The sequence below is a fragment of the Callorhinus ursinus genome, unplaced genomic scaffold, assembly GCF_003265705.2.
Source record: "Callorhinus ursinus isolate GAN/ISIS: 27379988/994484 unplaced genomic scaffold, GSC_fseal_2.0 scaffold27, whole genome shotgun sequence".
Classification (NCBI taxonomy): domain Eukaryota; kingdom Metazoa; phylum Chordata; class Mammalia; order Carnivora; family Otariidae; genus Callorhinus; species Callorhinus ursinus.
In genome coordinates this window covers 9,047,593-9,068,059 of record NW_027397089.1, presented here as the reverse complement: position 1 = coordinate 9,068,059, position 20,467 = coordinate 9,047,593, and the positions used below count along the sequence as shown (strand labels likewise).

Here is a 20,467-nt window from a genome sequence, read left to right as displayed (position 1 = left end):
GGTTGTATGTACTGATTTCAAATGTACTTATTTCTATAGCTTTCAATATCTTTATGACATGGCTATAAATTTATTAGTATAATTTGAAATAATGTATTACATCTATTTTTATAGCAAAGAGAGATTGTGAAAACATTGCTGATAAAATCTAAAGAAAACCAGGAAGTTTAGTTTTTTGGAAACTATTGGAATTTAAATAAAAAAAAACAGTTTACAAATATCCTTTTGAGCTTCCTGCTCCCCCACCCAACTCAGCTTCCCCTACTTGTTGAACATTTAAAAGTTTTTTCTTTCTTTTTTTTTTTAAGTGGAGACTAACATGGGGCTTCAACTCACAACCTTGAGATCAAGACCTGAGCTGAGATCAAGAGCTGGACACAACTCACTGAGCCACCCAGGTGCTGCTAAAAGTTTATAGGTCCCTAAAAGTCTATAATGTGTAATTTATTCTTCTCTAACACTATCTCATATTTCTAGCCCCTAAACTCCCCTTTTAAAAAAGATAGCAAGACATAAGGAAACAAACCTGCAACTAGCAAAGAAACACTATAGATAATGACAGATATCCATAGTGGTTTTTTACTAGCTATAAAAGAACTAGCAAAAACTCCATTTGGCACTTTCAAAGAGGATTTACTTATATTTGTAAAAATTTCCTAACATAAGTGAAATTTAAACCATAATACTTCCTTCAAGGATATCATTTCTGAAACACATGGCAATTACAAATCTTAAGGCAGATATATTCCTTAGTTGCCAAGGAACAAAAGGAATGACTTATTATCTAAACAGAATGGATAAGTTCATAAAAGTTAAAAATGAAGCATTTACAGTTAAGGTGTGGACAAAAGGAAATCTTATTTAATGGGGGGTATGGAAGGGAATTTGGAAGATGAAATTACTTTTAAAATTTTTGTGAATAGCTTATGTTCAGAACTAAAGCCTTTCCTTTCTCTTTACTTTTGCACTATTAAACTATTTTGCTTTTTCTTCTGGAAATACAGGGTCATCAACATCTTCTTATATTGAGCTAGCAGTCTTGGTTGAATACAGAACTTAATCGGGAAGTATTTGTAAAGCTTCTGTAATCTTAGTTCTCTAATTAGTGCTTCTCTAACATTGACGAGCATACTAACCACCTAGGGATAGAAAGTACGTCTAGAGCTGATTCTAAGGTGATGAGTTTCTAATAAATTTCCAGGTGATTCAGTGCAACTGTCTAAGACTAATCTTTGACTAGCACCACTCCAGAATACCAGAAGGCAAAGTTGCATGCCTTTGTAAAAAGTGAAATGAAAGTAGATAGTTGACAGAGGTGAGCCATAGAGTACTTGGCCAGATGTAAATAAAGCAACTGCAATTGAGCTCTAGTTGACTGCTGGTGTTGAGTGCCAATGTTGCCTGAGGATAAAATGAGAGCTATCTAGTTCAATGGCTTGCACAATGTAGGTGTTCAATAACTGGTTTTTCCTCTTCTTTCTACAAAAATAATTACCAAATGAAACTGCCAGCAAACATGTCCAAATAATATTTCAGCATTTTATACTGATAAAATCAAAAGCTGATTAGAGAATGGGCCAATGGGTATAATATAGAGTGCAGAAGACATTACTTAATAAATTTGAAATCAGGGTTTGTTTTGAAAGAAGACTGACTTACTTAGCAACCACAACAAAAAAGCTAGAAAGAGTAATTTTCCATAAGATAAGTAATAGGAAAGTCAATCATGGAAGTGGTGGGGTGGTTGGAGAGTTAGAACTGGACTAGGAAGCTAAGGAAATGGAGCTAAGAAGGAAGGTTGATGAAGCAACATGCTTTTATGGGAGCAGTGTCCTTGAGAAGCTCCCAGAGGTGGTATGAGATTGTGATTTATAATAAGAAATATGTATTTGATCTTCATCTCCATACCTGGCACAGAACTCTTGTAATTTCCTGTGATGAGAGCTTTTGTTATGTTAATTAGTTACTTTTGGAAAACATCTAAGGATGGGGGCTGGTTGCCAGGGGAGCCAACCTTGTGATTAGTGGGCTTAGTTCTACCCTCCTGACTGCTGGGGAGGAGGGGTGGGTCTGAATCAATTACCACTGGCCAATGATATAATCAATCATGCCTCTCTGTAATGAAGCCTCCATAAAGACCCAGAAGAATAGGATTTGGAGAGCTTCCTTGTTGGTGAACATGTGGGGATTCGAGGAGAGCAGTATGCTCTAGGACAGGGCATGGAAGCTCTGTGCCCCCTCCCCATACCTTGCCTTATGCCTCTCTTCCATCTGGCTGTTCCTGAGTTGTATCCTTTTATAATAAACTGGTAATCTAGTAAGTAAAATGCTTTTCTGAGTTCTGCAAGCTGCTTTAGTGAATTAATCTAACTCAAGGAAGGGGTCTTTGGATACCAGTGGGTCAGAAGAACAGGTGACAACCTGAACTTGTGAGGGGCCATGTGAAGTGGTGGTGGGGTGGTAGGCAGTTAGGTAGAACTGAGCCCTTTAACCTGTGAGACCTGATGCTATCTCCAGGTAGAGAGTGTTAGAATTGAGTTAAATTGTAAGACACCCAGCTAGGGTTGGAGAATTCCTTGGTGTGGGGAAAAAACTCACACATTGTAATTGGGTGCAGAATCTTTTTTAAAAAAGTAATGTCTACACTCATGACTCCAAGATCAAGAGTCAGATGCTCTACTGACTGAGCCAACCAGGTGTCCCTGGGTGCAGAATTTGGTATGGGAATGTCCCCAAAACTTCAGAACTTACATGATAAACATTCAGTTCTAACTTCTTTGCTGTGCTGTAGACTAAGTGACACAAATCCTCTCTACTGCCCCAATACAATGTGTGCTGGACACATACAGCCTTATGTAGGAAGTACTTGGGATGTGGAGGATTCTGATAGTATTCAGCCTGATTCTGGCAGTATCCAGTAATGTTCAGCTTGAGGGAAAGGACAGCACATGGAGAAGGTAAGACAAGAATAGCACATGGAGAATTCAGCAGGAGGAATTAGTGACCAGGGGGAACATAACCCCTAAACAATCAACAATCAAACCCCCAAGAGGTGAGGGTTTCCCATGATGGGGGCAGGAAGAGTCACTGGGAACATTTAAGGAATTGGCAATTTACATAAAAATAAAATGCTAATTGAGACAGTAATATGCAAATAAATACAGAAGGGAGAAACATGATGTGACCAGAAATCAACAAGAAGATTTAACATACTTTAGATTTCACTTCAGATTTCAAACTATAGGGAGTAAGCATCATTGTGGGATCTTGAGCCATAATATATGAGCTAATTTTCACTGTGGCAAAACTAATAGTGCAGGTTTAAAAAAATATAGGTCATTCTTATAGCATCATTTTTCTTTATTTTTTTGATAAAAGGTATCTATTTTTTTAAATTCAATTAATTAACATATAGTGTATTATTAGTTTCAGAGGTAGAGTTCAGTGATTCATCAGTCTTATATAATACCCAGTGCTCATTACATCATGTGTCCTCCTTAATGTCCATCACCCAGTTACCCCATCCCCCACTCCAACAACCCTCAGTTTGTTTCCTATGATTAAGCGTCTGTTATGGTTTGTCTCTCTGATTTTTGTCTTGTTTTATTTTTCCCTCCCTTCCCCTATGATTCTCTGTTTTGTTTCTTAAATTCCACATATGAGATCATATGATAATTGTCATTCTCTGATTGACTTATTTTACTTATCATAATACCCTCTAGTTCCATCCATGTCATTGCAAATGGCAAGATTTCATTTTTTGATGGCTGAGTAGTATTCCATTGTATATATATATATATACCACATCTTCTTAATCCATTCATCTGTCGATGGACATCTGGGCTCTTTCCATAGTTTAGCTATTGTGGACATTGCTGCTATAAACATTGGTGTGGAGGTACTCCTTTTGATCACTACATTTGTATCTTTGGGGTAAATACCTGGTAGTGCAGTTGCTGGGTTATAGAGTAGCTCTATTTTCAACTTTTTGAGGAACATCCTTACTGTTTTCCAGAGTGATTGCACGAGCTTGCATTCCTATCAACAGTGTAAGAGGATTCCCCTTTCTCCACATCCCTGCGAACATCTATCGTTTCTTGTTTGTTAATTTTAGCTATTCTGACTGGTGTGAGGTGGTATCTCATTGTGGTTTTGATTTGTATTTTCCTGATGCCAAGTAATGTTGAGCACTTTTTCATGTGTCTGTTGGCCATTTGGATGTCTTCTTTGCAGAAATGTCTGTTTATGTCTTCTGCGCATTTCTTGATTGGATTATTTGTTTTTTGGATGTTGAATTTTATAAGTTCTTTATAGATTTTGGATACTAGCTCTTTATCTGATAAGACATTTGCAAATATCTTCTCCCATTCTGTCAGTTGTCTTTTGGTTTTGTCCACTGTTTCCTTAGCTGTGTAAAAGCTTTTTATTTTGATGAAGTCCCAAAAGTTCATTTTTGCCTTTGTTTCCCTTGCCTTTGGAGATGTGTCTAGGAGGAAGTTGCTGCAGCTGAGGTCACAGAGGTTGCTGCCTGTGTTCTCTTCTAGGATTTTGATGGATTCCTGTCTCACATTTAGGTCTTCATCCATGCATTTTGAGTCTATTTTTGTGTATGGTATAAGGAAATGGTCCAGTTTCATTCTTCTACATGTGATTGTCCAATTTTCCCAACACCATTTGTTAAAGATACTGTCTTTTTTCCACTGGATATTCTTTCCTGCTTCGTTGAAGATTAGTTGACCATAGAGTTGAGGGTCCATTTCTGGGTTCTCTATTCTGTTCCACTGATCTATGTGTCTGTTTTTGTTATTAGCACATTTTTGAAAAGTCTTTTTAAAATTAGAATTATCTCCCCACCCCCCATGAAGTTTTAGCTAAAAATTCTGTAACATAGGGTTAGAATAATTCAAGCCAACTTTTCAATTTAGGTTCACACCTCCAGTCTTTCTCCTTAATAAAATACCTTCCTCAATTCCTGAGATAGCTCCTTGAATATGACGATTTCTCAGTAGCATATTTTCACAAAGGAGATTGGACAATATGCCATTATTAACTTGGTAACATGAGTTAATTGTACAGATTTGATATTGGCTTTAACATTAAATTCCTGGAGGATGGGGAATCCATCACACAAATCATGGCTACCTTCTTCGAGTATTTATTTGTATGCTTTGTTCTAACAGTAGATGATGGAGGTAAGGAGAATTTTAAGAAGCTTATCCTGACAGTAAAGACAGATCTTTACCCTGAAGCCAAAGCTAGATATAATCAAACACTGCATTTGCTCAATGACTTTTAGGTTTTGTAACTTATATGTGTGTAGCTAGAAATGCTCTACTCCATATTTTTTTTCTCATTGAAAAAAATTTTTTGATTGTTTTAAAGCAAGTCTTATAAAAAGTGTGTTTGGAAAAGGTTTCTTAGAAAAGTAGCCACCATATTATAGTGGAACAAATTCTCTCTCCATCTCTCACTTTCCCATGTACTGACAATTCCAAAGGCGAATCTGGAATTACTATTTCCTTTCTATAATGTTCAAACTTGGCCCCAGAACACAAAGCTCAGGATTGGCTCAATCTACCTTCCTACTCTCTTCTCCTTGTTCTTCCTTTCATTCCATATTCTACGCACACCAATATAAACGGGCATTTCTCAAAACCATCTGGTGCATTTACTTCATGCATGTGCTTGAAGCATCTTCACTTTTTTCTTAAAATCAGCTCCATGGCACCTATCTGGAATTCTTCATTCTCTAAGAAGCCACAGGATGTTGTGTTTAGCTTTACTGTAGTATGTCTTTGATTTTTTTTTGTTGTTGTTGTTACAAGCATGTTGCCCACTGGTATATGAACCCCATAAAACCATGAATCATGTATTTTTAAAATTCCAGTGTTTAGCATATAAAAGGTGCTCAAAAATATTTGGTGATTAAGAATGCATGACAGGAAAAAATAAGCTTGCAAAATGCAAACTAGCTAGACAACTACCAACCCTTCAAGATATATCTCCAGCTAATCTGCATAGATTTTAGTGATTTAAAGATAGAAAGATACTGAGAGGTCCTAGAAAGGTGGTGCAAGAAATTAAGAGGTAATTTATAATCTCTATAGCCCATTATTCTTTCAGGACAGTATTTCAAATAGATTTCCCTTTTTCAAGTAAACTCACAATATACCTTAAGTAAAGATGAGGATGTCACAGTTTCTTGCCTGTTTTGTTGTGATTCTTTGAAATATCAGGATTCAACTGGTTCAGGGGATATACTTTATTTTCCAAGATTGGGGCAGACATTCCCACTTGAGATTAAAAAGACAAGATCAAATTGAAAAGAAGTACGTATTTTCTTGCTGATTTACAAATAGTGCTGGTTTTAAAACCAGCCACAAAATTCTCAGGCCTCCTTTAGAAAAGTGATGTCTATGTCCTCTCCCCTGAAATATAGGCTCTATAACTTCTTGACACGATGCCATGTCATTTTCTGCATCTAGATCTTAAGACATTGGTAGCTTCCACTTCCTGGTTCTTAGGACACTCACTCTTAGAACCTAGATAACTTGCATGAGGGAGCCCAAGCTGCCTTATGCAAAGGCCAATGTGGACATGAACATGCAGTCAGCACCAATTTGCCTGTCATTTGAATGAGCCATCTTGGGAGTAGATGTTTTCCTACCTATCACCATCCCCAAGCTCCTTATAGTTCCCCTGTTTTTAGTAGAACAAGAAATATGAGAAATAAAATTGAAAATTAGTTCCTATGATATTTTAAAAGTTTTACATTTTCTCATACTGTGGTAAAATATAAACTACAGGCTGGTAGTTTCATGGCATTCAACCTACTAAAATGGTCTTTAGCATAAGAAAAGTAAAATATTAGGAAAGTGAAACTCTAAAAATGAAACAAAATTTCTACTTGTATCTAGTTTGTCTTGTAATGTATTCCAAATAATATGTATATGTCTGTATAGATATATTTCAAACCAGTATTTTTGCAAACATAAATGAATGGTAACCATTCTTATTATGTAAGTACAAAGTTGTATTGTTGTTCTACGTTTAAAACTTGCTCAGATGGTTAGATTCTAATGCCTCCTCTACTTGGACTTGGGATAAAGTGCCAAGAGTAGCAGGAGTTTACCTCCCAAAAGAACTCTAGCCCTGATACTGATCTGAAAATTTGGATTCCTCTTCAAAGCTCATTGGCAATTAACCAAAAACACTTCATCATCAGAACAATGTTTACCTTTTCACAATTATCTTTCATTATTTCCTGCCAAAATCATAAAATGTGTGTGTGTGTGTGTGTGTGTGTGTGTGTGTGTGTGTGTGTGTGTGAGAGAGAGAGAGAGAGAGACAGACAGATAGACAGACAGACAGAAAGGGGAGGGGACAGGGAGAATGTGCTGAGGTAGGGCTTAAAATGTTCACCTATCTTGGAGGATATTCAGCAGTAGGTAGGGTTTTGGATTTCTTTTTCATTGTAATTCATCTAATTCATCCATCTGTAGATGAATTTGTTTCCCTAAACAATGAATATTATTTGGCAATGTTCATTATTCAAATGCTTTATGAAGTAATCCTCATAATTCCTATAAAGTAATTACAAACAGAGTGGGGCTGCTAACTTGCAGACGGCAATAATGAAGTGGCAAATTTCTGGAACTATAAGATAGAGCTCACTGTTATGTCAGGCTGCTGAAGCCTAAATGACAGTGTTGTCGCTTTCACTCATAGAAACTTAGGAAAACAAAATACTCCAAACCCACATTCTTTCTTTGTAATCCCTGAATAGGCTTGCCTGAGCATTTAGGCAGTTAATGATTTATAACCAGCAAAGGTGGGCCTATCTTTCCCCATCTGTACGATTCTAGAGAGAAACTGACAGTTCTTAAATAGGAAAATAGTTGGGGCATTGTGCTAGAACACTCTGTGGTGACTTAACTGACAAGGAATCTACTACAAATCCCAGCACCAAGTATTTATTTCTTTTTCTTGCAGGGGCATACACTTTCTAAAAGTGAACTTCACAAAAGTAAACAATACTTAAATGTACCATATTTTTGACCACCCAGAGAGGAAATGATCTTAAAGAAGAGATCAGAGGAGATATTATGTTATTGATGAAGTGTCAATGAATCAAGAATATGTAGATGAAATTCTTCTGAAACTACACAATCTTTTAAGGAAAACTATTTGAGCTGAAACATGTTTTGCATTAGGAAATCTTTGCTCATATGAGGGAAATAATTGAAAACACCTGAAGCTTACATGCCACTTCTTTCATGTGTTTCTATCCAAATCTTTGAGGAAAGGAGGTTGGAAGTCTGTTATGGGTGAGATCGCTTATTGGCTATAGTTATTGGAGCCCTTTTGGTTGTATATTTATACTCCCAATGTGAACATGATATTCACAAATGCAGACAGCTGGAAGAAATTGTAAACCATGAAATAAGTTAACTTTTATTGTGTGCTCTCTGATGCCCTTGTAGTCTCCTCATAATGCCATGATTACACAGTTTCCATGGTAACCATGAAAAAGACAGAACAGCCTACACATTTAGCCAACATACGATTGATTCAAAGATCATACTTAATGGTTCAAAATGGTATAAGGTAATATTGACAGTTTTCCAAAAATGTGCAAGTCTATTCCTAAATGTCCAAAGAATGAGGAAATAATGTGATCAGTGTGGCCTGGTGGCAAGAAAATATTTATGTTGCATCACTATGCAGGGATAAATGTGAATCCTTTTTATATTAAACCAAAAAGTTATATGACAAATTTTTCTGTCAAGCAATGTATGTCTTCTCAAATGCTTTAGACTGGCATATGATGTTTACTTTTTGCCTTGGAAATACTAATCAGATTTTATTAAAGTTATTTTTAAATCATTTTAACTATTTTTAAGTGGACAATTCAGTGGCATTGAGTACACTCACGGTATTGTACAACCATCTTCACTATTTCCAGAACTTTTTCATCATCCCAAAAGATAGATTCTATACCCATTAAATAATAACTCCCCATTCCCTTCTTCCTCTAGTCCCTTGTAAACTGTATTATATTTTCCACTTGTATAAATTTGCCTATTCTAGGTACCTCAGATAAATGGAATCATAAAATATTTGTCCTTTTGTGTCTGGCTTATTTCACTTAGCATTAACATTTTTAAGGTTTACCCATGTTGTAGCATATATTAGAATTTAATTTTTTAATGAATGAATAATATCATTATATTGTATATACCACATTTTTAAAAATCCATTCATCTGTTGATGGACACTTGCATTGGTTCCACCTTTCAGCTATTATGAATAATGCTGCTATGAACATTGGTATACAAGTATGTGTTTGAGTCCCTTGGTATACGACTTTTTAAAAAATGAAGTATTTTAGTTTTTAGTGTTTGAATGTAATAAAACAAAATTCAATGTCACCACAGGATGGGTTTTTGGGTTATTTTGCTTTTCTTTATTTTTTTTAAACAGATACTGGGAAAAATCCTTACTTTCTCACTCCTCACATTCTAGGACTGTATATGCCCCATCTTTCTTCATATGCTATATAAATACACATAAATCAATGTAAATTAAATTAAGTTAAGCAGGTTTACATGGTATAGACTGGATGTGTTTCTCAGAAAGGGAAACAATCATACCTTCTGACTACACAGAGAGTCAACATTACAAATGAGCAAATTTCATTATTTTTTAAATTCTATACTTGTGATAGGTATAGAATAAGATTGTTAAGGAATAAGGAATAAGAATGTGGGAAAAAAAGTGCTCCCTTAGATTAGTTGAAACATTCTTGGCATTTCCCTTCCATGGGATTTTGTACTTAGTACTGCAGCTAGAAGACACGATTTTGGATGAATTTGAGGTAAGTGTAGGCAGGTTTAAAAACTCCCAACCAGTTACTCCATGGAAACCTCATCTACTACTTTCAGTGATTAGGAAGCTCAGTTAATCCATGCTTTAATGAGACAGACCAGATTCCAAGTGTAAAGAATCAGACAGACCACAGATTCAGAATTCCTGAGACGTGCTTTTGGAAAATGCTTCTGCAGAAATGGTGGGAGGGTAGACCTAACAGACAGGCAGGTTATAACAGAAATTAGTGATGGCGGAACATCATGTGCATAATGTGAAGACTGGGATGGTTTTACTTTTGACCAATGTTTCTCTTCTTAACAGTCCAGCAAACAAATGGTTTAACTTGACCACAAACTCTATTTCCTTCTTTAAGAAAAGATTACCGTAAAGTCCGGAAGAATTATCTTTTCAAAAAGAAACCATTTTCTTGCTTGCTGCTGGCTTCCTCTCCTTTGCGGAAGGCTGTCTGTGACATGTTGGGCATCCTTGTCTTCTCTAGATCTGGATATTATTGTCCTGAACAAAAAAACAAAATGGCAATGCATGGTGAAATATAACACAGACTGCAAATATGCTGAAATTGTTATAGAATAAAAGTTGAGATGTTTAGAATCTTTCGTTTGCCTTAATCTTAAATTAAGATTATGGCAGTAAAATAGCAGATCTTGAACATACTCACTGAGGACAATAATAGGAGGGAGGAAATTATTCTGTGATACCTCAACCTTTGCCAAGGTGAAAGGATGATTCATTTTTTTCCTCTTTTGTAAATCAACTCTGTAACGTGTGCTTGTTTAGGTTACAGTTTTAATGATGATTTATGATGTAGAGGACTCTTTGATTGTTAAGCAGCATAGTTATTTCATTAGCTGGTCATGGATATTGTTTACTTCTGGTCTTAAATATGAAGATCAAAATTGTTCTGAGGCAACCAGTCTAATGACCCATTTTGAAATGTTCATGCCCTTCATTTCCTTCTTGATGGGACTTGAATAGTACCTCACTATCATTTCCATTAAATGTCTAAGATGTTCCCTGGATTTAAAATGTACTAGGTAATACATATAAAAATGTAATAAAAAGGGGAAAGTTTCCTTTCTCTCTGTGTGCAACTGCTTGAGTCTTCTCCAGGGATCTTGACAGGAGACCTCACAGTCTGAGAAGTTTATGTTCTATGCCTCCTTTATGGAAGTGGAACTGGAGACCTTTGCACAGGCATCTAGTTTTCTTTAAACTCTGGAACACCTGTGACCTCACATGGTGGAGAGTCTAGATTGCAGGTCTTTTTACTCCTCCCTTACAACTTAACTGTGACACTGTAAGGTTAGGCTGGGAAGAGAGAGAACAAGGTGGCTGACAAACTTTGAAGGAAGGATGTTGGGGGAAACAAATATTCATGAAATTTGAACTGAAGAATTTTGGAAACAGCACTTTAAGGGCTGAGAGGAGAAATATATTAATAAATAAATGGCAGGAATATACAACAAAGTATAGATAAAAAAATTTGACACCAGAAAATTTAACCATTAGACTTTCAAGACTTCTTTAGCAAGGTTTCATATTAAAGAGTGTTAAATATTAGTCCCTCTTTCTGGGCTGTTGAATACTGACTCACTTCTCACAAAAAGTGGCCCCAAGAGGAGAAATTGTTAAGGAAGGTTCTTGTCAGGGTCCCAAAGAAGGTTCCTAGGAGGGCTAGAAGGACTCCTCATGTTTGGGTTGCACAGTTTGGGCCATTCAGAACCCTAAGCGATGTGTGAACATAGCTTACCTAACAAAACCAGAACTTTGTTAGGAGTGCCTCCTAGGTATAAGCACTTTTACCAGTTATGAATTTAATATCCTGTGTTTGCAATTTTGGTGCTTTCTTCCCAGGTCCTAAGCAATTGGATACTCTTGAGGACAGTGCCGGTGATAGGTAGTGAATCTTACCTCTGCCCCTCTTTCTTCCCTCTCTATTCTCTTATATTCTTCAGTGTCTCCTAGCAAGTCTGAATTCATATGGCAAGTGGCAGACAAAGGGAAATCACCTGGCCTTTCCAGAGTTCTCTAACTCTAACTCATGGAAATTTGTTTTTGTGGCTTCTGTGGCATCACCTACCTACACTGCCCATTAGTCACACAGTAGAACTCCCACACAATCCTTGCAAAGTACTGAGCAAGAGCATTTGAGAATTGTGACTCCAAGTACAACTGCATGGTTTTAATCAGTTGTAGCACAGAAATGTGATTAGCAGTCAAAGACCCCTGAGAATGAAATTTGCTTTGCTGTTTGTACCAATAATTAGCACTCTGTTAAATCAGCGGTTTTGGAAAAAAGACCTGAATCTTTTTTACTGTATGGAGCAGTCTTAAGATTCTCATGATAGCCAACTCCTTTTTTTTTTAATGAATAAAAATGTCTCTTTTCTATTCCTACTTCTTAATATGTGTTATTTTTCCTTTCAGACAAGTGGGGGGGGGCAATAAGACAAAGACAATAATTGGAGGGAGGGGCAGAGGAAGAGGGAGAAAGAGAACTCTAAGCAGGCTCCATACCCCCAGCACAGAGCCTTATGTGGGGCTCAATCTCACAACCCTTAGCTAATGACCTGAGCGGAAATCATGAGTCAGACACTTTACCAACTAAGCCACCCAGGCACCCAAGACAAAGACAATCTTAATGCTGGCTTGCTAGGATTCTAGTCTTAGCTCTGCCACTTACTATCTAAGTAACTTTAGGCAAGTCACTGAATCTCTCTGAGCTGAAGTGTTTTCAACCATAAAAGGGGGATAAAATCAGCCTTACCTACTTCATAGGCTCAAACAAGATAATGTGAAAAACATGAAATGCTATATGAGTGTATAACATTATAAATTACCAAGGAAAGGTCGTGAATACCAAAGAGAACTGAAAGATAACTTAGTTTCTCAACAATTTTCCATGAGTAGACATGCTAGACTCAGAGCTGACTACCATATAAAAGTTATTCACTGACAGATAAAATTTTGTTCCCTTTTAAAGGCTTCAGAAATATTCTGAGGGCACATTGATGGTCAATCCTAAATATACCACCAGATGGGGGTGGAGGCTCTGAGAAGACAGAAGTAAGGCATCTTAAGCCATCTGGAACTTTTCAAAACAGGGTAGGTAAAAAAAAAAAAAAAAAAAAAAAAAAAAATCAAACCTACCAAAGAATCTCCTACAGAGGGGAATCAATGAATAAATTTGTGACCATGGAAGTTAAGCAAAATAACTGAAGAAGACCAACAAAAGCTAAAACCTTTGCCAAAATTATGTTATCCAATATCCAATGAGAGGATTCAAAACATTTTTTTTCAACCAAAGCCAACAACAACAAAATTCTCTGTTTTTATATATAATAACATGTTCCCTTTCCAACTCATATGCAGTATAATTCTTTCCTGGCTAAAGAAATGAAAGGTAATTGATTTGTAGAAGTGCTGGCTGCCAATGTCTTGGGAGGATTTCAGATCCCCTCCTTTGCATTTCTACTACACTCTGCTCATGGTTATACTGACTGGAGGAAATGGGTCCCAGTGAAGGTAGACCTCTGAGAGCCGGAATTATTTCAGTGGGGACTAAGGCTGGATTCTCCAGTTCTTTGCACTTTGAAAGACCTTAGATTTAGTTTTGACTCTGTGGTGGATTATGAGGTGAATTTTGCTAACTCATCTCTACAGACTTCAGTTTCTTTCGCTGTAAAATGAGGTGGTTGAAAAAAATCTCTTTACATTCCCAATCTCCTTTAGGAAATGTCTGAGAAGAAAGCTTCTCAGAAGAACTGTGACCATCCATATTTTTAGGAAGTTGGAAGCTCAAGGGTAATGATACTACACAAATAGAGAGAGTGGACTTGTGAAAGAGTAGGTGGGAGACATTCAGAAAAATAGAAGATGAGGATTCAGGAAAATCTAGGGAGAGACAAACTGAAAGAAATTGGGACAACGGAGCAATCTAAGAAAAACTGAAATGCTGGTACACATATGTGGGTAGTAAGAGGCACTATGAAAGGCCAACAGGCTGTGTGGAGTGGTCAAATTAAGTCATTTCTGCCAGTGGAGTCTAGCATGTTAACAAGTTAAGGATCGGGTGGATATAGCTTCATTCTTAAACCAAGGAATAAACCTAAAGCCTACTCAGAAAAAAGAGCAAGGAAACATGTAAATAGATCAGTTATGGACTAGGACAACAAAGGATGTAAACCAGATGAGGATACTGAAGAAAAGGAATCCTTAACCAAAAAAATCACCTTGTCATCAGCTCTTTGGGGAACAGTTTAAACACAACCACTAACAAAACAGAAAGCCATTGAGATCTTCCTCAGTTACTTAGATGTTAATACCATGAAAAAGATGAAGCAATATAGGAAGTGACTAGTTAAATGACACAAGGTTATTTATCAACTGAGTAGCAGAGGTCAGAGTTCCTAATCCTTCCTTTCATTGCCATTTATGAGATAACACAATGATAGAGCATCTGCAGTCTCTTTAACCAGAATAATTTTTTATACTATTAATAATGTGTTGTGCATAGGAACTAAAATGTGTTGGTATAGTTGCAGAATGTTTTTTGGGCATTTGAAGTGACTCTGGATTCTAATTGCTCTTACTTATCCACCAACAAGGATAGCATGAGGATATAAGGCAAAAAGTAAAGATGTGGTATTTCCTTCTTTCCCATTCTTAGAAAGTTTATCATACAACAAGGGAAGACAAAAACTGATGGATCCAAAAGCAACATAAATATTTAACAGAAAATTAATGATTATAGAACATATGAGAACAATCCATGTCCTGATGGCTCTGCAAGATATATCTGCAAATTATTTTAGTCTTATTTTTCAGCAGATAAGGCAAATTTGCAATACTATTGCTTACCTTTAGAAGTTGAGTTGACTGCCTATTTGCTTTTGTAACTCAGATGTCATATTTTACTTGGTCCCTGCAAAAGAAGAGAGATTGGGAATCCAATATTCCAAGCATTGAGTTTTCACATTAAAACAAATCCTGGGATAGACTATGAACAAAATAATTTTCTTTCATTTGAAGGAGACATCTAAGGTTTAAGGACATTTATTTAATGGTAACTTTAAACAAGGGGTTTAAAAACCACTTGATAAGTAATATTTGAATATTAAGTTCAAGTTTTCAGTGAATCATTTAAAAAAGAAACCTGTATTTCAAGACATATTAATCAAAACTTAGAAGAAATGTCAATCTGAAATATATATTTTTAAAAACTGAGGTTTACAGGGTAATTTTACCAGCTTTTAAAATTCCTTAAATTCTCTATTTTCTACACTTACAGCTACCATAATGATGGAGTAGCTAGTGAAGGGAGGCTTGGGAATTAGGCTGCATCATGAGGGATGCATGAGATGGTGTGTGGACAGAAGCAGATGCTGCTTAGCTTGCCAGTTTTGCCACCTTCACCCTGGTGATGAATGAAGTGACAGATATGGTGGCCTCCCTCATTCTATATGCTTAGGCAGGGATTGAAAGTCACTTTGTTTAAATATAGTTTTTACACAGAAAACTAGAGTATCAAATTGAAATAGTGCTCAGTCAAATAATACGAAATACAAATTACTTCTAGTCCAGAAATGAAATGGATTTTTTCCCTGTAAAATAAAAGATAAGAAGGCAAAATAATATTCTAGGTACAGACAATAATAAGCTCCTCTGGAAAAAAACAACTACAGGAAAAGCGACTCAGTCAATACCCAACTTTTTCTTTTTCTCTGAAAGTGCAAAAGAATTATCAAGTTAAATTGCCACTATTTGATTACAAAGAAATAATACCCAGAGGCTGGATGTGAAAATGTGATCCGAAAGAAAGATGAACAAAAATGCAGGGTGTTTCTGGTTAACACAATGATTCTGTTAGTCACTAATAGTTTTCTGAATCCAATGAGTCAGCATGCTATTTGGCTCATTAGTGTGTAAACTTTCTGAATACTAAGTTGTGGACCTGGAGTATAAATAGGCTTCTAAGATATTTTCCATACTTGAGACAGTGGCTCAGATATAATAAGAATCTAACTCATCACGTCTCATCTTCTGGTACAATTTGTTGGCATGAAATAAACCTTGTAACTATTTTATGTATGACCTTCCAAACTAAGTAGCCTGAGGATGGAGGCTTTGAATTGCACCCTGGAAGCTTGTTCTTCAGGAAACAAAGTACAGTATTTTATTTTTAAAAAAGATTTATTTATTTATTTGAGAGAGAGAGGACAAGGAGGTTAGAGAGAGAGAAAGAATCTCAAGTAGATTCCCTGCGGGGCTCCACCTGAGATCATGACCTGTGCCAAAACCAAGAATCAGATGCTTAACTGACTGAGCCACCCAGGCGCCCCCAAAGTACTGTATTTTGGAGCTAAAAACATTTATAAGAAAATTCCCACCTATAATTTCTTAAAATTTAATGACAGGATTGTGAGTAGCAGTAGTGTTTGTTTCAATTTTGATGGGTGATGGCAATTTCTTAATGGTTATTTGAGCCTGAAGCATTCAGCTCTGGTAACTTTAATCTTAGAATACTCTGACTTCCTGAAATAGTATTTCTTACTTTTGTGAAGAAATGGTTCATTAATGACATATATATCCACAAATGAGATTATAATTGTTCTTAAGTAAAGGTAAATTACTTTAAAATACTTCTGTTTTGTAACACTGAATTGTTTTCAAATAAGAGATCTAGTCATGACATTACCAAATCATTCTGTCATTAGGGCTAATATCTTGGAAGTTTTTGTATAGGCATTAAAAAAAAAACCTTTATTTCACCTATAAGAACAGACAAGTAAATGGTTTTAATTGTCTATTTTATAGAAAAAGGAATATGATGATATTACATTTTAAATTTTCTGAAAGCAACAGAAGAGAAAAATCATTACCCTTGAATACATGCTATAATTTTCCTTTATAAAAAAGTTCCTGATATTTTGATGCTATTATTTTGATGCCAAAAAATGGACAGAAACTCTTGACAGTTTTCAGTGTTCCTTCAACTAATTATTTTCTACTCAGTTGGATTGTAAGAGGTTCAAGTAATTGGCCTTTTCTATTCTGAAGGATCTAAAGGATAGCCAGATTTTTCCTCTATATATAAGTTCATACAATTTCTAATTATATTATTGATTAGTACTGTCATATATAAATATGTATATATATAAAATACATATATATATTTATATAAGTATATATAAGTAAGGTAAAAATCACAGAGATGTGACATTTAACATTCCAAATTTGTAATCTGATAAATGTAAATAATGTAATACAGTTATAAACATCAATAAAGAGAACAAAATACTTACATGGAGGATACTTAAAGATGATTTATTTCAAACTTATATTTTTTTTCCTTTTGGAAAAAGGGAAAGGAAAAAATTTTTTCCTTTTTCCTTTCCTATTATGGATTGGAAACATGTTTTTGTGGGAAAAAAATACCTTCCTTGATCCCAGCACAGATAAGCCAGACCTATTGCACTGTAATGAGTACTTGCCCACAGTCCAACTAAAGTCAAATTCCATAAATGTGATCTTAAGATATAGAGAGCTTATAGTAGTAAGATTTTAAAAATGTTTAATTCTTACATGTTATCTATGGTCTAGCTTCCTTTGTTTACTAACAGATTGGCTTTTATTGTGTGGTTCTGCAGCCTTCAGAAACAAAGGAACATTATTATTATTTTTACTATTATAACATCTCTATGGAAGACAGTAGCAGCTGTAGAGTCTACAATTAAAACGAATCCCACTACAGGGTGCAATATGGACCACAGATGATAGGAAAAGTGTATCAGACAGCATGCAAATAAAATACATTAAACAGCACACACACATACTGTCAACTTAACACACTGTCGGTAGCATACTATCTTCATACTACTTCCTGCCATTTAACTTGAGTTACAGAAGACTGACAAAGTTGTCCACAATCTGTACACTAATCTCAGCAAGAAGAAAGTGAATTCTCCCTAGGCCTAGGAGAAACAGTGGCAACACAATGCAAACACATCTGCTTTGTCAAAGGTTAGCCTTCCTAAGAGAACTTCATTTATGCTGCACTTAGGTCTTGCCTCTGTGCGCTAATAGCTCCAAGTGCATACCACATTTTTTTCTTCTTTAAATTTTTTATTGTTATGTTAATCACCATACATTACATCATTAGTTTGTAATGTAGTGTTCCATGATTCATTGTTTGTGCATAACACCCAGTGCTCCATGGAGAACGTGCCCTCCTTAATAACCATCCACCAGGCTAACCCATCCCCTCACCCCCTCCCCTCTAGAACCCTCAGTTTGTTTTTCAGAGTCCATCGTCTCTCATGGTTCATCTCCCCCTCCGATTTACCCCCCTTCATTCTTCCCATCCTGCTATCTTTTTTTTTTTTTAACATATCACATTATTAGTTTCAGAGGTACAGATCTGTGATTCAACAGTCTTGCACAATTCACAGCGCTCACCATAGCACATACCCTTCCCAATGTCTATCACCCAGCCACCCCATCCCTCCCACCCCACCCCCACTCCAGCAACCCTCAGTTTGTTTCCTGAGATTAAGAATTCCTCATATCATTGAGGTCATATGATACATGTCTTTCTCTGATTGACTTATTTCACTCAGCATAACACCCTCCAGTTCCATCCACGTCATTGCAAATGGCAAGATCTCATTCCTTTTCATGGCTGCATAATATTCCATACTATATATATACCACATCTTCTTTATCCATTCATCTGTCAATGGACATCTTGGCTCTTTCCACAGTTTGGCTATTGTGGACATTGCTGCTAAAACATCAGGGTGCACGTACCCCTTCGGATCCCTACATTTGTATCTTTGGGGTAAATACCCAGTAGTGCAATTGCTGGACTGTATGGTAGCTCTATTTTCAACTTTTTGAGGAACATCCATACTGTTTTCCAGAGTGGCTGCACCAGCTTGCATTCCCACCAACAGTGTAGGAGGGTTCCCCTTTCTCCGCATCCCCGCCAACATCTGCCGTTTCCTGACTTGTTAATTTTAGACATTCTGACTGGTGTGAGGTGGTATCTCATCGAGGTTTTGATTTGGATTTCCCTGATGCCGAGCGGTGTTGAGCACTTTTTCATGTGTCTGTTGGCCATTTGGATGTCTTCTTTGGAAAAATGTCTGTTCATGTCTTCTGCCCATTTCTTGATTGGATTATTTGTTCTTTGGATGTTGAGTTTGATAAGTTCTTTATAGATTTTGGATACCAGCCCTTTATCTGAGATGTCATTTGCAAATGTCTTCTCCCATTCTGTCAGTTGTCTTTTGGTTTTGTGGACTGTTTCTTTTGCCATGCAAAAGCTTTTTATCTTGATGAAATCCCAATAGTTCATTTTTGCCCTGGCTTCCCTTGCCTTTGGTGATGTTTCTAGGAAGAAGTTGCTGCGGCTGAGGTCGAAGAGGTTGCTGCCTGTGTTCTCCTTTAGGATTTTGATGGAGTCCTGTCTCACATTTAGGTCTTCAACCATTTGGAGTCTATTTTTGTGTGTGGTGTAAGGAAATGGTCCAGTTTCATTCTTCTGCATGTGGCTGTCCAATTTTCCCAACACCATTTGTTGAAGAGACTGTCGTTTTTCCACTGGACATTCTTTTCTGCTTTGTTGAAGATTAGTTGACCATACAGTTGAGGGTCCATTTCTGGGCTCTCTATTCTGTTCCACTGATCTATGTGTCTGTTTTTGTGCCAGTACCATACTGTCTTAGTGATGACAGCTTTGTATTAGAGCTGGAAGTCTGTAATTGTGATGCCACCAGCTATGCTTTTTTTTTTTTTTCAACATTCATCTGGCTATTCCGGGTCTTTTTTGGTTCCATACAAATTTTAGGATTATCTGTTCCATTTCTTTGAAAAAAGTGGATGGTATTTTGATGGGGATTGCATTGAATGTGTAGATTGCTCTAGGTAGCATTGACATCTTCACAATATTTGTTCTTCCAATCCATGAGCATGGAATGTTTTTCCATTTCTTTGTGTCTTCCTCAATTTCTTTCATGAGTATTTTATAGTTTTCTGAGTACAGATCCTTTGCCACTTTGGTTAAATTTATTCCTAGGTATCTTACGGTTTTGGGTGCAATTGTAAATGGGATCGACTCCTTAATTTCTCTGTCTTCTGTCTTGTTGGTGTATAGGAATGCCACTGATTTCTGTGCATTGATTTTATATCCAGCCACTTTACTGAATTCCTGTATGAGTTCTAGCAGTTTTGGGGTGGAGTCTTTTGGGTTTTCCACATACAGTATCATATCATCTGCAAAGAGTGAGAGTTTGACTTCCTCTTTGCCGATTTGGATGCCTTTGATTTCTTTTTGTTGTCTGATTGCTGTGGCTAGGACTTCTAATACTATGTTGAATAGCAGTGGTGAGAGTGGACATCCCTGCCGCGTTCCTGACCTTAGGGGAAAAGCTCTCAGCTTTTCCCCATTGAGAATGATATTCGCTGTAGGTTTTTCATAGATGGCATTTATGATATTGAGGTATGTACCCTCTATCCCTATACTCTGAAGAGTTTTGATCAAGGAAGGATGCTGTACTTTGTCAAATGCTTTTTC

General features: G+C 36.5%; 1 protein-coding gene across 5 annotated transcripts in view; it reads right to left on the bottom strand.

Moving 5' to 3' along the window:
- The window catches only part of LMNTD1 (lamin tail domain containing 1), a 490,983-nt gene that overhangs the window by 25,040 nt on the left and 445,476 nt on the right, over positions 1-20,467 (bottom strand). For 2 of the 5 annotated variants that reach the window (XR_012373963.1, XR_012373962.1), the window contains exons 9-10: positions 14,752-14,815; positions 10,254-10,386 (exon numbers count right to left, since the gene is read on the bottom strand). Coding sequence is in view for 1 of the 5 variants with exons in the window: in XM_025879932.2 (XP_025735717.1) it covers positions 14,798-14,815 (18 nt within the window). In the remaining 4 variants the exon portion in view is untranslated. Of the gene's footprint in view, positions 1-9,446; positions 10,387-14,750; positions 14,816-20,467 lie in introns of those variants that run through there. The other 3 variants (XM_025879932.2, XR_003209851.2, XM_073877816.1) reach the window with 3 other exon arrangements.